This window comes from Eretmochelys imbricata, chromosome 13 (genome assembly GCF_965152235.1).
Source record: "Eretmochelys imbricata isolate rEreImb1 chromosome 13, rEreImb1.hap1, whole genome shotgun sequence".
NCBI classification, from domain to species: domain Eukaryota; kingdom Metazoa; phylum Chordata; order Testudines; family Cheloniidae; genus Eretmochelys; species Eretmochelys imbricata.
In genome coordinates this window covers 18,765,788-18,787,288 of record NC_135584.1, presented here as the reverse complement: position 1 = coordinate 18,787,288, position 21,501 = coordinate 18,765,788, and the positions used below count along the sequence as shown (strand labels likewise).

Here is a 21,501-nt window from a genome sequence, read left to right as displayed (position 1 = left end):
ACCTCATATTAACTAACATGAGCTAAAATCTTAGTGAAGACAAGGAAGTTGGTAGTTTTAAAATGTTACCAGGTTAAGTTAAAACTGTGTGGAAGCCTAGAATATACCTGCTAATGCATTCCTCTTTCTGGAACTCTTTCAACTTTACAGTATTATCCATCTTAAGCAATTAAAAATCATGAGACAAGCCCCAAAACATGAAATTGGCTTCAAAGTAATGTGATTTTTAAAATAGTAATGGGGGGGGGGAGGAGAAGGATTGGCATTTGCCTTCTGATTTTTGAGCCTTTAGGGTTCACTTTTTTAAACGCTTTTACGCTTTTCTTTGAGACCATGAGGACTAGACACTTATTTTAAAAAGTAAGCTGACATTCTTGTGTAATATCACTCCAGAAACTGGTGCTTTTAAACAGACAACAAATACTGTGCGACTCACAAAATCATGAGTTGGTAAGACTGTTTCTCTTAATTATACTCAGTTTCATTGCAGCTCTTTTAATATATTAATTTGGGACATGGCAATTAGTGAGCACATTAAGTCTGTAAAGCTGGGTTGCCAAAATACGGCTTCCCCTACAAGTTCTGCAATATAACCAACAGCCACCCTCATTTTTAAACATATGGATACAATTTGTGGAGACAATAAATGGCATGTGATGCTTAGCCTTGATCCAAGTGATCAGGTGTTAGAACAATTAATGCTGGGGCCTGTAGTCTCCCTGGCATACACCTCTATTAAAAATTAAGGTGACTGCACATTTTATGCATAGTGGCCCCTTGTTCACTGGACAAATTGCAAACATAACTTTGTTTGTTCTCATCCTGGACTAGACTTGGTCATTGGTCAAGCCGCCAAATTTCTCAATCTGAAGATCCTACATGAAGAAAATTTTCATGATCTGGACACTGCAGAAATAAACATTCATCCAGATAGAAGGAAACCGGAGATCTAGGAACACAAACCATTTTTCTAAAACAGTTTAATAAAAAATTGTGACGATTCCTGAAAAACTGGGGAAACCCAAAGCATAGAGTGTGTCACCTGTCTCAGTCACAAAGAAACACAATAATCAAAAAGATATTTAAGTTTAATACAAATTTTATACAAAGAAAATGTGAAAAAATACTTCCATATGCTAAAAGCAATTATGCTTCACAAATAAGGCCAGCTAGGCTATTTTTGACACAACTGCAATTCACGAATATTCTGTTCTCCATTATTTTCTTCCTCTAATGTGGGTAACTAGCTGGAGACTGTACAAACTGCATCCTTTTATAAACAATGGGAGAAATCAACATGACTAAAATGTACAACAAAATGTACTGGAATGATATAATACAATTAATTTTCTCATATACATACATCACCTTTGCTTTGTTCAATGCTTTCGTTTTACACAACATACAAAATGATACTACAGTATAAGTGTAACAGACAGAATTTTCATGGGTTACTTTCTCTCATACTGTACTGTTTCATGCTTACATAAAAACATAAATTCCATCATATAAATAATACATGCTCTAGCCCAGCATCAAAAGTCCTTTGCCCATGTTTCCTGATACATAGTCTTCTCCAAATCAAAGTTCTTGTTCCATTTGAAAAGCATTTCAAAGTTCTTTATAGAGGATTTTAAAAAAAACTGAACTATGAACCATAGGAAAAAAATCCACCTTTCTCACATCTGATACTACTGATCAGAAATCATGTTACCAACTAGTTGGTATTATTATTTCTACTCTTCTGCTGTTAGGCTGAATGAAATTTAAGCTGGTTTCCTGTAAACAATATCATTTTTAACAGTCTGGTCACTGTAAAAAACAAAAAATACCCTCTTTGTGTACTTCAGGTCCACAGATTGGAAATTTCATAATTTGCCTAATAAAATGAATTTTTAAAAGGTACATTTTTAACTTTAGTTGCACAAAAAGAAATTTTAATTGAGTTTCAAAGTGCACAATTGTTTTAATTACCAAATGCAAATTAAGAAGATCAGATTCTCTCTTGATAACTAAAAAATAAGTGATTTTATGTGCAACTGCAGTTCCTTAAGTCCAGTTTTCAATGTTCATTCATGATAAGGCTGTTTTAGTCTTTCCTTTACCAACTTCAAACACTCTTTATAAGTTAAAGTCAATACAAATATAAAAAGGAGATGGTACTCTAACTTTAATGACATCCACAAATTGTACATTATTTACAACCGAAGCATAGATTTAACATGGATCTTACCTGTCCTCAGCTTTTTAAAGCCAGCGCTAATGCTTTACATTAATGTAGTGTAGTTAATGCTTTGTACACATATACAAAGCTAAAGTCTGAACCTTTGAGGTTAATCCAAAGAACTGTGTTTATTTCACATTTCTATTAGACAGATTTTTATTAGTTATTTATTCCAACAGTCGCCTGGGCTTCTTGTTAGTAGTTAGACTCTTCGTACTTGGACTGGCATTGTGGTCTGAACATACTGAACTCCAGTTCTCATTGCCACTGTCCCAGCAGAAGGACTTACCACTACAGGAATGGTCTGTGGATTAAAACCAAGCAAAACACATATTGTTATATTAAAGGTCACATTCACACCACCACAGAAATAGAGCCCATTATTTTCCAGTGAAAAACTAGAAGTAGGATCTTTTATTTAGGATTTATCACCTTTTCTTACCACATTTTTGCCCCACCAAAAGGCAGAGTGTAACATCTCCTCAACTTCCCTACAGCCAATTATTATACTATACACAGATACAGGGACAGGTGGTTCCTATGGGTACTGTAAGTATTCTGCCTGTTCTTGAAGAATTCAGTTCTCAGTAGTTAGCCCATCCAGTGGTACATTTCCCGAAACTAATACAGAAGGGGACTGTGAAAATCCTTTGTTACCTGGACAAACATATTTGTGACTAATCAAATTGGAATACAAAACATACGAGTTTACAGGTGCATTTAGGGTTTCACAGTTACATTAATACTGTTCTCCCCAGAAAAGATCCCCCCCGTGTGCGCTTACACACAGGTGAGAATGAAAAATATATGTTTGGATAAAAACAATAGCATTTATAATACTGCAAACATACTTTGCACAGATCAATTAATAACAAAACCCTACTATTATTGGGAATTGCCTTTTGCCACTCTTAGGCTTTGTCTATACTACCACTTTTGTCGGTAAAACTTTTCTTGTTAAAAAACCACACCCCTGTACCAACATAACTTTCACCAGCAAAAGTGCTGGTGTGGCTAGCGCTATGTAGGCAGGAGAGTGTCTCCTGCTAACACAACTAAGGCTGCTCGTTGAGGGTGGTTTAATTATACCGGCAGGAGAGCTCTCTCCTGCCGGCAAAGAGCGGCTACACAGGAGACCTTACATCGGCAGAGCTGTAGTGGTACAGCTGTGCCGCTGTACGGTCCATAGTGTAGACACAGTTCAGTAAATACATTAATTTAGAATAAAACTTTGAACTTCTGTCACGGTTTCCAACTGAAGGTGTCAAAGTGCTTTATACACATTTGCAAATTGAGTCTCATGATACCCTGTCTGGTAGGTATTTTATTCTATAGCTAGACACACAGAGGCACAAAAAGGTTAAATGACTTGCTCAAGGTCACACCAAATCTCTGGCAGACCTGGGAACCAGATCTCTGTACTTTAACCTTCCTCCAGAAACGTAAGTCAGTTTGGAAGCTGCAGTACTGAGCAATCTGTAAAGTATGTTCTGACACACTTCTCCTGAAGCCCAACTGCTGATCAAATAGCTGTATCAGTTTCAGTTCAGAAGGCTTTAAAGAGAAAGAAACAAGGAGCAAAGGCTTTTTGGGGAACTGAAAGGGATGCACAAGTCTTCCCTCTGACATGGGATATAAAACTCCACAGAAGACAGAAAAAGAAATGCACATTTTCCACAGTGTTTTATACTGGTGACTTGGTAGTATTCAGCAAATGTAGCTATTGTCCTGGCTAGGTAGGACTTCAAAAGCTGGAATATTTGTGATAAATTCAGTTCATTGCAGAAGCTGCAACATTTCCGCAGAAATGGAAAGATGACAGATTTAGCACTGTTTTGATTCCAAGAAGAATAAAAAACCAAACATGGAGTAAGTTTGCTAAGTAAACTCAAGACTAAAGCCATTTAGTAATCAGGATGACTTTAGATGTGCAAAGGTTTATTGGAAGCCGTTCAGAGTAAGGACCCTCAAGTGGGAAACCAATTGGTAGTTAGAGAACTAGAAAGTGAGACTGTGTCTATGCTACAGAGACTATGGCTATGTCTACACTAGAGATCTTATAGTGGCACAGCTGTACTGCTGCTGCTACACCACTGTAAGGTCTTCCGTGTAGCTCTCCCATCAGCATAATTAAACCACCCCCAATGAGTGACAGTAGCTATGTTGGCAGGAGTGTGTTTTTTCACACCACTGACCAACAAAAGTGCAAGTGTAGACATAGCCTGCGCCAGCATATGCTGGCTTAACCTGTAGCATGGACACAGCCTATATCGATGGAAGGAGTTTGTCCATCAGTGTAGAAACACCAACCACATCCCTGAATGAAGTTAGCCACATTGATGGAAACATTCTTCCAATGACATAGCTGCACTGGGGTTTAGGTCGGCATAGCTACGTTGGTGAGGGTGTGGGTTCTTTCACACCCCTGATGGATGTAGCTATGTTGACGTAATTTATAAATTCTGGAGCAAGTTGAGAACGCCCCTAGAAAAGTGTCTATTAGTAGTAAAAGTAAGGAACTTAAATTTGCTATCTGGATCTTTTAAAAACACATATTCAGATGGGAATAGTTCTAATTTTTAATCCCTATTTTACTGATCAAGGTGTGGTATGTGTTAAGACTCCTTAAATGTATTGTGGTTATTTCCTCAGAGTTAAATTTTCAGCAAAGCCTCTCCACAAAAGTACACATTTGTGCATGCTCAGGCATTAGACTATTTAAAGCATACGTGGCTGTATTAGCACACACAAGTTGTTTGCAGCTGTGCAGAGCAGATGCAAGTATGTGCACGTACAAGCAAGAACCTAAAACCTTTTAGGGTTTTCAGATTCCTTTTTATTCAAGTCACATACACACTCCATATTCAGTAGGTCAATTGTGGAAGTTACTGCCATTTCCTGAATGGTCGAAGAGGCCAATTTAGGATATTGGAGCATTGGCATTTTTCACAAAGAAACTAACTTGGTTTGATGCCTGCAGTCTGATTTCAGAACAGTTATCATGGCTTCTCACTGGTTCTGGGAGTCTGTCAGGGTAATATAGGGCCAACCTTGCAATAGTGCTAAGTACTTTCTTAAGAGGTGCTGAGTGCCCTCAGTTGTGATTAAATTAATGAAACAGATGTTGGGAAGGGGTTTCTGTTTTTGTAAATCATGACATCCAGCAAGAATATCCTCAGAATGACAGAATTAATGGATGGGACACGATGGTTGTGCAACACTGTATGAAAAAACACAAATAACTTCTATAACAAAGCAACCATTAAGATCACAGTATGAAAATTAACTAAACCAGCTATATGAACACTGGCTGAGTTACTTTTACTGTCCACCACCCAAAAATGGGGAATATATGATGCTAAGTGTCAGTGAGACACTAGCATTTTTCCCTGTTGGTATGATGAACTTCAGCTCAGATTCCACATTGAAATCAAAGTGCAGCATTAGGGAGCATTACATGGAATTTAAAGTGCTATGTTAGGGAGCTTTAAACATTAAATGGAGCTCAATTCTGTCTCATCTCTGATGGGTGCACCGGGAGAAGATTAAAGTGCCTTTGGCACATTTGGAGCGTAAAAAAGAAAAGTGGGGATAATCCCAGTGACATAGCCATCATTCCCTCTCTCAGTTACACAGGTCCTGATGACACACATTTGAGACACAATACTGATGAATGCAGATTAGCTGCTCCTTCTGCCTTCATAGTTACTGCAACATAAGGCTAGAACTCTAATATAGCAATATTATACAAAGCTCTTTAGGATACCACAGGAAAAGATGCTACATAAAATAAATGCTATATTTACCATGATGTCTTGGTCAAATAACCAAAATCAAAAGGGTAAACAACATTAACATTCTAATGCAGACGATGGTCTGACTATCCTCAGTGCCTTACGTATATATGCCCAGTGGCTTTTCCCAGTTCCTTGTAATAACCAAATGATGAAAATGGAAGGCATGAGAAAGATGGAATGTTGCACAGCAAAATAAGGCATTTTGCACTGCAAATTGAGACTTGATACCAGTGAATTCATATCCTGATACAGCAACAGACAGGAAACAACCCCCAAAAGATATTGAGCTATTTTAATGCCAGGAGCAGTTCTATTGCAGACTTTAAATGATGATGATGTACTTACAATTGTGGGCTGAGTAGTTGGAATATAGGTGGTGGTCTGCGGTACCTGGACCAGTTTTATAGGCTGGTTGCTTGTCACACCTGTTGCTATCTGCAGAGACAGCACAGGTAACCTCAGTAAAAGTCTCAGCTTTTACATAAATTCCACCTAATTTATTATTACTATTATAATATGAAATTTATGTTGGATGTTGTGTTAAAAATTTGCATCTTAATGAATTCACAGGTTACTTTTGTTAAAACAAAATTCAAATTATGAACATGATCAATGTACACAGCATGATATTTCAGGTAGAACAACTATGTGAAAGAAATTCTAAATTTAAAAAATGGAACATTCCATGGCAGAAGTCTTAGGTAAATGACTTTTCTCCCTCCCTCCCCCGCAATAACACCGCATGATAAAGAAGTCTGTATTGACACAAACAATGTGTACGGACATCAACTGAGCCAGTGAAGCTCAATAGAGTTCACCAGTTTTACTAGTGCATTCAAGTGAAACACACACTGCCTTTTTCTCTCCTCAAATATGGTTCCACCCCAAGTTACTCCCTTAGAAACCACATCAAACCTGGAGATCTAATTCCAGATGTTACCAATGATGCCAGAAATGAACACAGGTTCTCTAGTGCACCACACTTCCCACTCTAGAGGACTAGCTCAATGAGATATCATGCTGGAATCACAATACTTTACAACATAATATTTTCTGTTTGTAACATTTTCAGACATTGTCAATGAGATATACATTGAAGTGGGGGAATGGGTGGGGGAGATATTGTGAGGGGCCAGCCCCCAATAAAGTTGTTGCTTTAATAGCCTTTTCTTGGCAGGGAGGAAGAGCATTACTGTTGAAATGGTTATTAGTCAAAACCCGCCTATAAAGTGGAATCCTTATTATAGACATTTATCTTGTATATACAGTGATGGGGCCCTTTGCATCAGAGTACCTGCTCACCCTTGCCTGCGGAACACTGTCAGAGTAGATGGCAAGGAGGATTTCATGCTTGCATGCTGTTCTCTTAACTGTAGATCCAGCAGTGTTTGTGAGTGCTGCAGTCAGTATTGCTCAGCCCAGAAGGCAATTTGTATTGTGTTTGAAAGATCCAGACCAGAAGCAACACTGATGGGCCCTGGAGGGAGACAGGTCCAGTCCCCCTTGGCTGGAAGGATGTCAAGTCAACGTAAGGTCTTACTGGGGATGAGTGGAGGGGAAGGGGTGATCCTGGAGGACATCCTGCTTCTCTCCCTCCAAATGTAATAGTTTTGTCAAGATGGAGGAAAAATACTATTTCCTATCTCACTCACAAAATGACCCTCTAGAAATGTACAAGGGGCCAAAAATTACTGATGTCCCAAGGATGCCTTAGCCTCAGGTTTAAGAGAAATCAGACACATTCTTAGGCTGAAGTGACTGCAGTGATACTCACTGTAACACAGTCTTTGTTTTTATCAGCTGCACTGTCCTTTTCCTTTGGGGTGCTGGCTGTTTCTGTGGATGGAGGCTGTGCACTGGAGCTGGGCTGGGACGATTTATTTAATGTTTCTGAGTTCATTTCTGTATCTGTTTCTTGTTGTGTTGCAGTAGCTAAAATAAAAAAAAAGTTTTATACAATATAGCCATTGGAATCCACATTCACCCCTCCCCACTGGCACATCTGTGCACACATAAACGGACACCAATTCCACTGCCCCATATTTCATCACTCTGAGCAGCTGAGAGGTAGGCTTCCCAGAGGCAGATTACCTGACTGTGTGCAGGATTTCATATGCTCAGGCCAGTGAGCTTGCTGGCAGGGGTAGTCACAGTAGCTGGTATTCCAGCAGCAGTAGAAGATGGCCTCTTTCTTGCAGTTGGCACACCACTGCTTCTTCTTGGTTTCATCCACAGCTTGCTGCTTCTCCAACTCCAGCTGCTTCTTTACTTCAGCAATCAAACGATCACGCTCCTGCTCGAGACTTTGCCGCATCTCTGCCATTGTCAATTCTAGTTGAGACACAAAGAAAGATGAGTGTATATTTCTCCATCGGTAAGGTGCAAATTACCAGGCTCAAAATCTTTGGGCCATCATTTTTACCCTCTATTATTATTTATTATTTCTATTACAGTTAGCTCCTTGATGCCTCAATTGTGCTGCATGTGGTATAAAAATGTACTCCCCACCTGCTGCAGCTGCCTTGCACAGCCTTTGGCCTCAGAAGCCAAGAGTTCAATACTGCTCTGTGAACTAGTTTTCAACAAATAAACAGGACCATGGATCACACTCTTCCCTCCCAGAAACACAAATCCATCAGTTCTGTATCCTGGCTCCTTTAGACAGAAGAGTCTGAATGTCTTCGCAAACATGGCTCTCCCAGGACATAACTGTAACAAGGGTTAAAGTTCCAAAGCCAAAATGGTTCCAGAAAGCTTTGAAAGTCATATTTACTTCGATGAATAAAATGAGATAAACACACAGAATTATGCATCTGCCAAAATTCAATCCCCCAACCTTTATTTCCAGCACAGCTTCACAGGACACAAAGGGATGAAATAAGATACTATTACACAACTTTGTCCCCTGGACCTCAGGCCAGTTCAACACCACATGTTATTTAAAAGAGATTCAGGAATTCTGTAACTTGTGCTTTGCTGCAAGTTTCCCCCAGGAATCATTACATCAGCCAATGATCACTGAAGTACAGCAGTACTTTAACCATGCCCTCATTTCCTGGACTACATGGTGGTGGAGATGTGGGGACTGGGAAGAGGTGTCCTATAGCCAGCTATGCTTGTTCTGTTCTTACTGAAAATCTCCCATGATGCGGAATCCTCAACTGCTGGTTTAAGTCAGTGTTTTGGCCCCTTTGCAATGCCAGAGTAGCATAAAGAGATGAGTATCTGTCAGTCAGTTTTTAAAATAAATGTTTTATCCTGGAGCAAGGGTTCTCAACAAATTTTTGGTGGTCTCAGAGTGTAGCTACCAACTCTTGCTGGTGGCTGCTCTGACATTTTTTCCTAAAATACTTAATTAACTTTAGGAAAAACAAATAAATATGCACATATACATGTCCAAATCATTATAATTTATTTAGGGAGGGTTTTCTTTTTGCAGACTCAGTAATAAAAATAATGTACAGTTGTCTCTATTCTTTGCTGATCCTGAACAGAATAGAAACACAAAGTGCTTTGTACATTCTTTTCTTTTTTCTTATTGTTTCTTTTGCTTTTTTTTCCTGGTTGTTTTTTTTTTTTTTTTTTTAAGACTTTCTAGCTAGTAAGTCTGCTGGGAAAAGTGATATTAACAAACATACAAATTAGGGCTGTCAAGCAATTAAAAAAATAATCACAATTAATTGCACTGTTAAACAATAATAGGATACCATTTATTTAAATATTTTTGTATGTTTTCTACATTTTCAAATATATTGATTTCAATTACAACACAGAATACAGAGTGTACAGTGCTCACTTTATATTTATTTTTCATTACAAGTATTCGCACTATAAAAAACAGAATAGTATTTTGCAATTCACCTAATACAAGTATTGTAGTGCAATTTCTTTGTCATGAAAGTTGAACTTACAAATGTAGAATTATGTACAAAAACCCTGCATTCAAAAATAAAACAATGTAAAATTTTAGAGCTTGCAAGTCCACTCAGTTCTACTTCTTGTTTAGCCAATCCCTCAGACAAACAAGTTTGTTTACATTTGCAGGAGATAATGCTACCCGCTTGTTTACAATGTTACCTGAAAGTGAGAACGGACGTTCTCGTGGCACTGTTGTAGCCAGCGTAGCAAGATATTTACATGCCAGATGCGCTGAAGATTCATATGTCCCTTCATCCTTTAACCACCATTCCAGGGGACATGTGTCCATGCTGATGACAGGTTCTGCTCGATAACAAGCCAAAGCAGTGCGGACCAACACATGTTCATTTTTATTATCTGAGTCAGATGCCACTAGCAGAAGGTTTATTTTCATTTTTGGTGGTTCGGGTTCTGTAGTTTCCGCATCAGAGTGTTGCTCTTTTAAGACTTCTGAAAGCATGCTCCACACCTCATCCCTCTCAGATTTTGGAAGGCACTTCAGAGTCTTAAACCTTGGGTCGAGTGCTGAGGCTATCTTTAGAAATCTCACATTGATACCTTCTTTGCATTTTGTGAAATCTGCAGTGAAAGTGTTCTTAAAATTTTTACTCCTGGGGGAATTCTGTATCACTGCGCATGCACAGAATTCATGTCCCCTGCAGATTTCTTTGCTTCTCCGCAGAAAAATGACTTCTGATGGGGAAGCAATGGGAAGTCGCAAAAACGGTCATGCGCCCTTTCCCAGGCAGCACAGGCAGGTTGGTTCGGGCACTCCAAGCAGCCAATAGAGATGTAAATCACCACCCAGGGGGGCTGTGCAGTCGTGTGTGTGTGTGTGTGTGTGTGTGTGTGTGTGTGTGAGAGAGAGATACTCTGTCCCTCTTGCTCGCTATTGCAGCACATTTGGTGTGGAGGGGCAGGGCTTCGGAGTGTTTCTGAAGAGGTAGGTGTGGGACAGGCACTGTCCCCTCAGGCAGAGCAGGATATAGCAACCTGCCTTCTTAGTGAATTGCTCCCATTCTCTTTGTGAATTCCCCCAGGAGTATAAAATAGGTGTAAAAGTTTTAAAGCTCCTTTACATTGCCAGAGTGGTGTAAAGGACAGGATGGCCTTATAAATGCTGACTGTGCTTTAGTGATTAGAATTGGTCTAAATTTTTGAACTGCAATGTGAGTTTGATTCCCCAGCCCTCCTTGGTCTTCAGTTGACTATGATGTAACACTGACAATATGGATGCATATATTTGTTGACTAATAACTAGAGATAAAGAGTCAAACCTAGTTACATTACTGTTAGGCAAGGGGGTTTCGGAATTTCTTCCAATGCGCCCCACCTCCATTCTCCATCCACTTTATAGTAGTTTAAATAAATTACCAAAATAATTGAAACCAGAGTGATTATATTGTGTTATTTTGACAAATAAAGTATGAAGAATTTTGCAGAATTTTATAATATCATGTGCAGAAATTTTAATTTTTTGATGCAGAATTTTTAATGTTTTGGTGCAAAATTCCGCCAGCAGTATAAAATGGACAACATGTGCTGGGTCATCATCTGAGACTGCTATAACATGAAATATATGGCAGAAAGTGGGTAAAACAGAGCACGGGACATACAAGTCTCCACCAAGGAGTTCAGTCACAAATGTAATTAATGCATTCTTTTTTTAATGAGCGTCATCAGCATGGAAGCATGTCCTCTGGAATGGTGGCCAAAGCATGAACGGGCATACAAATGCTTTGAATACCTGGCCATGCAATTGCCTGTTCTCACTTTCTGGTGGCATTGTAAATAAGAAGAGGACAGCATTATCTCCTGCAAATGTAAATACACTTGTTTGTCTTAGCGATTGGCTGAACAAGAAGTAGAACTGAGTAGACTTGCAAGCTCTAAAATTTTACATTGTTTTATTTTTACATTGTTTTATTTTTGAATGCAGGGTTTTTGTACATAATTCTACATTTGTAAGTTGCACTTTCATGACAAAGAGACTGTACTACAGTACTTGTATGAGGTGAATTGAAAAATACGATTTCTTTTGTTTTTTACAGTGCAAATATTTGTAAGCAAAAATAATATACACTTTGATTTCAATTACAACACAGAATACAATATATATGAATATGTAGTAAAATATCCAAAATATTTAATAGATTTCAATTGGTACTCTATTGTTTAACAGTGCGATTAAAATTGCGGTTAATCGCAATTAATTTTTTTAATCACAATTAATTTTTTTTAGTTAATTGTGTGAGTTAACTGTGGTTAATCAACAGCCATAATACAAATATCACTTTTCACAGCAGACTTATTCAGTCCCAGCAAGCCCAGAGACAAATTAAGCCCTGAATGGGGAAGTGGTTACGGAGGCAGTGCAGCACTGGGACAGGCACTCGGGCCAAGGGTGATTGGAGAGGTTGAGCTCAGGGCCAGAGCCCATCACCTCACAGCCAGGGAATGGAGCCCAAAACCCCATGCCTGAGGATGGAGCCCGGGGATGGAGCCCAAAGGCCCACGGGTGGAGCCTGCCACCCACCACCCCGGGGCTGAAATCCAACCCCACACCCCTGGGAAGGTGGGGAACACATACTGGCTGTCTGCTCCTCCAGCTTTTCGGTCTCCAGAAGTGGCCAGGGCCCAAACCACTGCTTTCACCCCCACCCCCCCACACCACCCAGGAGGCTGTGGCTGCAAGAAAAGCCCCTGGTGGCCATATTTGAGAAACACTGTCCTAGAGTCTAAAGAAAAGGAGTACTTGTGGCACCTTAGAGACTAACAAATTTATTTCAGTATAAGCTTTCATGAGCTACAGCTCACTTCATCGAATGCATGCAGAGTCAGTTACACTGAGTCAAAAAAGAATCTGAAGTCACCAATAACCCCACACACACCAATTTCATTGCGAGCAGGCCCAAACCTTGTGGGTACATTAGTGGAGGCTGGCTGAAAATGAGATCCTCACTTAGAATGTGGGAGACCCAAGTTCAAGTCCTTGAACCAGTAACTATTTATATTTATACAAAGTGGAACAGTGTCCACAGGAGATACTGAGAAAGACCCAAACAGCCGATAATCTAGTGGTTAGGGAACTCACCTCCAGTGCTGAAATCCCTTTTCCACATTAGGCAGAGAGAGGAACAGAACCATGGTCTCCCAGGTGAGTTCCCTAACCACTCAGCTAAACGTTATAGGGGAGGCCCTTCCCCCACTCCTGGCCATTTTGTGAATCTAGTTTCCTCTCCTTTCATCAAAATGAAATAGTTTGAGTCAGGTCAAAACAAAACATTTTGTTTTTATATTTCTGAAATGTTTCAATTTTTTTGGTCCAGTTGAAACAATTCAGCTAATTCAACACCAATACGCAAATGGTTTTGAGTTCACCAAAAGCGCCTGTTTGGTGAATTATTTGCTGAAATTTTTTTGCATAGCTCTAATTACTGTTAGTACTGTGTCTGTGAACAGATAGCCCAAAATAAATAGGTCAAAACATTCATTAATAAGTTAGGTCTCTTAACAGAGGTTATCCAATGATCCACATGGTGAGGACCAGGTTACATACTCTTTCTCAGAAACCTTTTCCCAAACTTAACTCTGTTTCACTGGTTAAACTCAAAACTGTTTTTAACTGCTGTTTTCAGTAAAACAGCAACTGTCTAAATTACTGGGTACATGCCCAGTAACATCAGCACAGCACGTTCTGTTCTATTTTCTAACCCTTCACACATGGACAATTTGTACTGTTGCATAAATGAACCAAACATACACCAGAGTTCTTGAAATCATATTATTTTAGGCTGTACTTTTCATACCAAGATTGTGTTTCATTTCTGAGAGTTCCTGCTGATGTAACCATTGAAGTTTCTCTATTTCGATTCTCAAACGACGAATCTGAAATATCGAAGAGATAAGATTTAATAAAATGGAAAATACAAATTTGGTGTATATAAAACATAGCTACCTAATCATTTAGAAAAATTGGGCTTAGAGACAAAGGGCCTGATTCTCATTTACACTAAGGCCTCTTTTACATTGTTCTGGCAAAGAGATCTTAAGTGTAAATGAGAATTAGGCCTGAAGCATTCTGACCAATTAACCAAGGTTCCAGAATATCCATAAGCATCAATAAGAGAGATACAAAGCAAACTCTTGCTTGCGGGTGTTTCCTACCATAAACAAGGGCGAGACTTGTTTTAAAACTCAAAACAGTGCTGCTCAACTTGGGTCTTATTCTTCTCTTATTTCCATTATTTTTACACCAACATAACTCTATTGACAACAATGGAGTCATTCCCAATTTAACACAAATGTAAGAAAATGGAGTATCAGGCACCTTATCTCTAAAAACTGTTGGACTAAAATTTGTCAGGCTTCAAATGTATCTGATCTGAACCTAAGCCACATCCCTCAGTTTTGACTGTAGTTATTTATGTCTTATAATTTTTTTTAAATGGCCCAAGTATTCTAAAGTATGCTTCTTATTAATTTAAGAAGCATAGAGACTGGGGACATAATCACTCAAATGGATGATTTTGGATATGTTTTTTACACAGCAAAAAATAAAAGACCAGTGGCAGCAAGTCTCAGAACCCTTGTCAACTGACTGGGGCTTGCCCTAGCTGGCTAACAACAGCAGTTTAGACATTCAGGCTTGGGTTGGAGCCCAGGTTCCAGCCAAAAACCAATGAGGGGAAAGGGTCTCAGAGCCCGGGGTCCCGCTGAAACCCGAACATCTATACTCCTACTTTTAGCCCCGAAGTACGAGCCTGAGTCCATTGACTGGGCTCTGAGATTCACCGCCTTGGGCTTTTCTGTTGTTGTTGTGTAGACATACTCCTCCACTTCTGGGTTAAAAGAAGTCACTCCTGCTCCAGAGTTTTCTCTTGCTTATGTTCTAAGGCAGTTTGCATTACATAATAAAGTTTGTTCAATTTTTAAAAGAAAACACATAAAAGCAGTGAGATATCACCTCTGAAAATAACTACTAACCGTAGCAGTTAACACAAAATACAATCCTTTCATCTAATAAATCCAGAGTTTTACACTGCAACAGAAAAATCCGATGTAATAAACGATGAATGATGATAAAATAATCAGGAGTCTTTGGAGAGAAATATCAAAGCTACACTGCGGTTTCTACAATGTGATCATGGGAAAGTGTAAGTGTCTAAAACAAAATGAAACTAAACATAAAATGCTACATTACAACAGAGCGTAGTTTTGGACTTAAATCAGCCAAAAAAGAAAAAAATCTCCTCTTGAGCTAGGCTGAAGTGCTCAACTTTTTAATGGTAATGTTCTGTGTTTGTACAGTCCCTAGCATAATGTGGTATGGTCTCTAACAAGGACGCCTAGGTGCTACCACAGAACAACAACAAAGGTACTTGTATCTGTGACAAAAGTTATAGATTTGACAGCAAAGAAGTTAGGGTCCAAAGGCAGCCTTAGTTCAAAATTTCTTTTAGGCATAGATACAGGCCAAGTTTTCCCTATTATTTAAATAAAGTATTTTTTTTTAATGTTTGATGATTATCTAAGATTTAAAAAAAGCAATATGCTCTGATGAAAGCAATACTGACCTCAGCTATTGTACTTCCAGTGGTATTTTTGGAAAGATCATTATATATTTCAGTCATTGTTCCTTTTATTGCATCCATCATCTGAAAAAGAGAAATCACTTTTTTCCAAAGTCTATTTTTTAATGACCAATACATTCATTTTACTCGTTTTTTCCCTTGCATGAATGAACTTATACTGCTGTCAACAATGCCACATATCTTTATATACATCTATCAGAGTACATTTAAAAAAACTTCTAGTTAGGATTATGAAGAGATTTTGGATCATGATTTTGAAATGATTTTCCAAGGGATATAAAACTGAGCCCAGATTTTAAAAAGGCTGAAATACAGTATTTTTAACTGTCCAACTGATTCTGCAATATCCATAAAAAGAAAAAGAGTACTGTGGCACCTTAGAGACTAACCAATTTATTTGAGCATAAGCTTTTGTGAGCTACAGCTCACTTCATCGGAAGCTTATGCGCAAATAAATTGGTTAGTCTCTAAGGTGCCACAAGTACTCCTTTTCTTTTTGCGACTACAGACTAACACAGCTGTTACTCTGAAACCTGCAATATCCATCAGTTTCTTAAAAAGGATGGCTGTAGTAGTGATGGCATCATTACCGCTCTGTTGGACAATCAGCCAACAAAATGCCATCGTGAGCTTGGTTTCTTTATGACAACAAGTGTATCACATCACACCACACCCCATACTGACTGCTGGCTCCTTTCTTACAAAAAGGCAGGATACAGAAGTATATAAAAATCGTGCTCTTTAATGCACTCAGCAGAATGGACCTGAAAGGCAGAGAAGTAGAGATGGGAAGCCTAATTATGAATCGAACAGCTTTGGTGGTAACATGTTGTAAGAATGCCATAGAGCCCTGAGGTTTCATCTTGGCAAGTAACTAGAGGCATTGATTCCCGAATAACATGAAAGAAATCCGCAAGTACAGTGTATATATTAACTGCATTTTACATTGTAGTTAAAATTAAGTCAATCTCTATGCATTATCATATGTATTAGTCCCAAGATAAGAAATAATGTTGAATATATAAAATACTGCACTTCTTCTCAACTAATATATGTGAAGCTCTAGTCTCATGCTTCTTTTAGAAGAGAAACTTTGTTCTTCATCAAATCAAACCAATCGAATGTACAAACCTCTACTGTATACATAAATTACATCCAAATAAGGCCGCACACATACTCATAACTCCTTCATTCTTTGAGCAATGTCCAACCTATACCTTGAATGAAGTTTCCATATAATGAAAATACACATTGTTTTAAAATAGGAACATATTTATTTATTTAACAGAGATCTACAGAAAGTCAATTCCACAGTGTTAATGAGAATTATTTCTTAAGATTGATTATAGATTTACTCTTCTATGAAGAAATATAAAAAATATGGTCTAGATTGCCTATCATTTAACAAAGGAGAGTAGTTATGGGGATATGGGAGGAGACACTACTGTAATAGTAGTGTGGTAGTCAAATAACTGTAGTGTACAGTGTATATGATCTGTGGCTAAAATTTACAGATTGCTGAACCAAACTAGAAGCAAAATGTGCCCATTTTACAGATAGGGAATGTGGGACAGAACACTGAATTCACTTGCCCATACTCATACATGTCAACGGCAGAGCCAGGAATAGAACTGGGGTCTCCTAACTTCCAGTTCAGTACCCTAGCCACTGGATCATGATGCTCTCTGTTACTGGTTAATCTGTCCCCTCTTTAGAACGCACAAGAGTAGTCCCACAAAAGTGAAATGCAGGAGGGGCAAATCAGACTCAAAGACTTAACACATGGTTTTTAGCCATATGGTAAAGGACTGTATTAAGACCTCTGGTGAAAGTTGATGACTTTTAGTTGCACTGGAGACAAGCTTTTTAGGCTTAAATTTTGGTCCCACTGAAGTCAACAGAACCAGAATTTGGCCTCTGAAGAACAAAAAGGAATAAATCTTTAGTGTACCTTGTTCTCTCTCCCATTTTTTTTTAAATTAAACCTGGTCCATATTGCTTAGATCAGTGTCCTGAGAATTCAAGGGGGGAATGATATGACGTAACTCACCATGCTTAAAATAAAACCTTCGTTTGAAATTCATCTTTCTGAGTACGATTGATGATTTTAGTTTGTGACCTTATTAATACCAGCTGAAATAGATAATAAATCATTCTTCTGAATTTCAGCAAATTATAGCACTTTTAATAAGGCCCTTACAATCTGTTGAGACACAAATTATTTCAAAATAATTTTTTGAAGAAAACCCTGCTCAAGAACTTACTTTGCTAGTGTACTTTGCAATATCTGCTGCCACATCAGCTGAAGCTGTTGCTATTGGCAAATCTGTATTAATTGAAGAAGAAAGTGTACTTGAAGATCCAGAACTGGTAACCATGGAAACAGGCTGAGTACTTGTAACTAAGGTGATAGTTGATGTGGAAGTGCTCTGGGTGATCTCTTTTTGCTGTACAGCTAAGAAAATAAAACATACAAATAAACTAAATCACTGTATACATTAACCACTTAAATAAGTTAATTAATAGGCAAACAGCTAAAAAACTGGTTATTAGCTTGCTGATGATAGGCATCCTTAAGTAAATGGATGCATCTAGCCATTTCACTAATCTAAGTTATGAATGCTTTTGCTACTATTATTTATAAAACTGTAATATTCATGAAATAATGCTCCAGTGCCCTTATTAATCATTTGCTCGGTTCTTATATGTGACCTATAGTTAAATATGCAGACACAGCTTAGAGGCTTGCCACTTTCAATTCTGGTCACAGTACAATTCTTTCCTGTGAATCTGTGTCCCACTTGAGTTTCCAGGACTCCCTCAACCTGCTTCTCAGAGGCCCAATTACTAGATTTCCAGCCTGCTGTGCTTCCAGCAGCTACCACCATATATACAATATGAAAGTTCCATCTTGGAATCACTGTAAAGGGTGCCTGAAGTTTGCACGCTCTAGTATCCATTTGTCTCTGGTACAAGGCTTTGTTAGCCACAGTAAACTGCCTCAGAAATGCTGACTGACAGGATTTTTTTGCCTTTGAAAACATGCTCTCTGAGCCATCATACAGCACGTTCTCAAGCACGCTTTGGTCTCATTTCCTGACATTACTTCCATTCCTTTGTAATTAATGCCACCATCATCACAGCAGTTAGTTTTAAGTACCCCTTCATGAGGGATTTTTGCCATATCTAAGTCCAAATCAACAGTGAGCTAGTTTGGCCATCAACTGCTTGAACAGTGGGGATTCTGATGTCAGATGTAACTGAATTAAACACAAAATTGCTAATTTCTATACCGTAAACCTAGAGCCAGACTTGAGATACCCTTGTTCATGCTTGTTAGTATGGGGCTTCTTCAGGAATAAGTACTCGTCAATGTGAATAAGGGTATCACAATTTGATCCCTGCTGATTAAGATGCTTCAATCCTTTTTGTTAAGACAAAGTTTTCAAACCTAATTTTTTTTCAGAACAACTGCTGATATGAAGGACCCCTACGTTGTTTAAAATGTAACCATTACAACTGAAAGAAGTTTGCCAAGTTTTCTCTGTGCAGCATTCTTTTACCTGTGCCAATTTAATATACATCAAAATTAGTATACCAAAAATAATTTCCAGTCCAATATACTTCTAACACAGGATATGTAAAATGGAACAAAAATAGTTTGGGTATAATTTGTGATCTTGTCCAAATATGCTGAATATTAAAACTTAATCTAGACATTAAGCACTAATTTTTAAGTATGATTCTACTCTTTATTAAAAAATAAGGATTTCACAGGGGTTCCATACTTATTTTTCTCAGTGAATTTTCTGTATCAAATTTGCTCAGTTTACAAGTAAAAAGTTATTTCTGTTTCACATTTTTAATTGACGGTGTCACGAACTCAGCCTGGGATCTGAGATTTAAGTTGGGTTCTTCCTGGCTCATGTATCATTGCCAGCAAAAATGATTCCACAAACCAAATGCTGCCTTTTTAACACCTGTGCAATCATATCCTCAAATTACATATGTGCAACATGTATTTACATATGTGTGACTCAGCCTTCTGTGGCTTGTCCAGGTGTAACTGAGGCCCAATTTGACGACAAAGGGGACACAAAGGGAGTCATGCAACTAGAACATATAGTTGACAATTCTGTTCACATATAGGGAAAATATTTCTCCAAAATAGGGAATGAACAGCTTAAAGAATATTTAGACAAGTTCGATGTATTCAAGTTGGCAGGGCCTGATGAAATTTACCCTAAAGTACTTAAGAAACTAGCTGAAGCAATCTCGGAACCATTAGCAATTATCTTTGATAACTCCTGATGGTTGGGGGAGATACCAGAGGACTGGAGAAGGGCAAACACACTTAAAAAAGGGAAACAAAGAGGACCTATGGAATTATAGATCAGTCATCTTAATGTGATACCTGAAAAGATACTGGAGCAAATTATTAAACAATCAATTTGTATGCACCTGGAAGATAACAAAGTTATAAGGAATAGCCAACATGAATTTGTAAATAAATAATGCAGACCCAACCTAATTTCCCTTTTTGACAGGGCTGCTGGCCTACTGGATGGGGGAAACAGTAGAAGTAATATATCTTAATTTTAGTAAGGCTTTTGATCCAGTCCCACCTGACATTCTTATAAACAAACTAGGGAAATGTAGTCTAGACGAAATCATCATAAAGTGGATGTACAACAGCTTGAAAGACTGTACTCAAAAGAGTAATAATAGATGGTTTGCTGTCAAAATGGGAGAATGTATCTTGTGTACCTCAGGGATTAGTTCTGGGTCCAGTACTCTTCTATATTTTCAGTAATGACTTGGATAATGGAGTGGAGAATATATTATAAAATTTGTGGATGACACCAAACTGGGCAGGACTGAAAGCACTTGGGAAGACTGGATTAGAATTCAAAATTACCTTGAAAAATTGGTCTCAAATCAACAAGATGAAATTCAATAAAGACAAATACAAAGTACTTCATTTAGGAAGGAAAAAATCAAATGCACAGCTACAAAATGGGGAATAATTGGTTAAGTGGTAGCACCAATGAAAAGTTACAGAGGCGTTACAGGGAGTTACAGGGGATTACAAATTGAACAAGAGTCAATAATGTGATGCAGCTGTGAAAAAACAAGTATCATTTTGGGGTGTATTAAGAAGAATGTAACATGTAAGACATAGGAGGTAACTGTCCTGCTCTACTCGGCACTGGTGAGGCCTCAAGCTGGAATCATGTGTCCAATTCTGAGTGCCACACTTCAGGAAAGAAGTGGACAAATTGGGAGAGAGTCCAGGAGAGCAACAACAATAATAAAAGGTTTAGAAAACCTCACCTATGACGAAAGATTAAAAACTGGGCATGTTTAGTCTGGAGAAAAGACTGAAGGGGGACTTGATTACAATCTTCAAATATGTTAAAGCAGTGGTGGGCAACCTGCGGCACACATGCGGCCCATCAGGGTAATCTGATTGAGGGCCGGTAGACATTTTGCTGACGTTGACCTTCTGCAGGCACCTTCCCCCCCGCCCCCCGCAACTCCCAGTGGCTGCGGTTCTCTGTTCCTGGCTAATGGGAGCTGTGGGAAGCAGCGTCCCTGCAGCCCCTTCGCCTGCAGGTGCCGCTTCCCACAGAAGGTAGGAAAGGAAGTAATGGATTTAATCTACAGCAAGGGAGATTTAGGTTAGATACTAGGAAAAGCTTCCTAACTACAAGGGTGATTAAGCTCTGAAATAGGCTTCCACTGAGGTTGTGAAATCCCCATCAGGGGAGGTTATCAAAAACAGGTTGACGAACACCTTTCAGGTATGGTCTAGGTCAGTGATACTCAGACCTCAGTGGTTCAAGAGCCACATTAGTGAATAACATTACCCAAAAGAGCCACAGTAGTGTGAATTCATTATTTCATTTACTACTGCCTATCTAGATAGTCTTGGTTATTCTGAACAAGTATTATTTTATCAACTACA

The 21,501-nt window shown here is 38.6% G+C and overlaps 1 protein-coding gene across 9 annotated transcripts in view; it reads right to left on the bottom strand.

Moving 5' to 3' along the window:
* Positions 1 to 1,070: 1,070 nt before the first annotated feature.
* ZMYND8 (zinc finger MYND-type containing 8) overlaps positions 1,071 to 21,501 on the bottom strand; it is a 125,650-nt gene continuing 105,219 nt past the window's right edge. For 8 of the 9 annotated variants that reach the window (XM_077831660.1, XM_077831661.1, XM_077831665.1 and 5 more), the window contains 7 exons: positions 17,798 to 17,988; positions 15,516 to 15,596; positions 13,749 to 13,827; positions 8,113 to 8,352; positions 7,796 to 7,953; positions 6,367 to 6,456; positions 1,071 to 2,528 (listed from right to left, as the gene is read on the bottom strand). In XM_077831660.1, coding sequence (XP_077687786.1) covers positions 2,427 to 2,528; positions 6,367 to 6,456; positions 7,796 to 7,953; positions 8,113 to 8,352; positions 13,749 to 13,827; positions 15,516 to 15,596; positions 17,798 to 17,988 — 941 coding nt within the window. In that variant the 3' untranslated portion in view covers positions 1,071 to 2,426. The remainder of the gene's footprint in view (positions 2,529 to 6,366; positions 6,457 to 7,795; positions 7,954 to 8,112; positions 8,353 to 13,748; positions 13,828 to 15,515; positions 15,597 to 17,797; positions 17,989 to 21,501) is intronic. The other variant, XM_077831662.1, reaches the window with a different exon arrangement.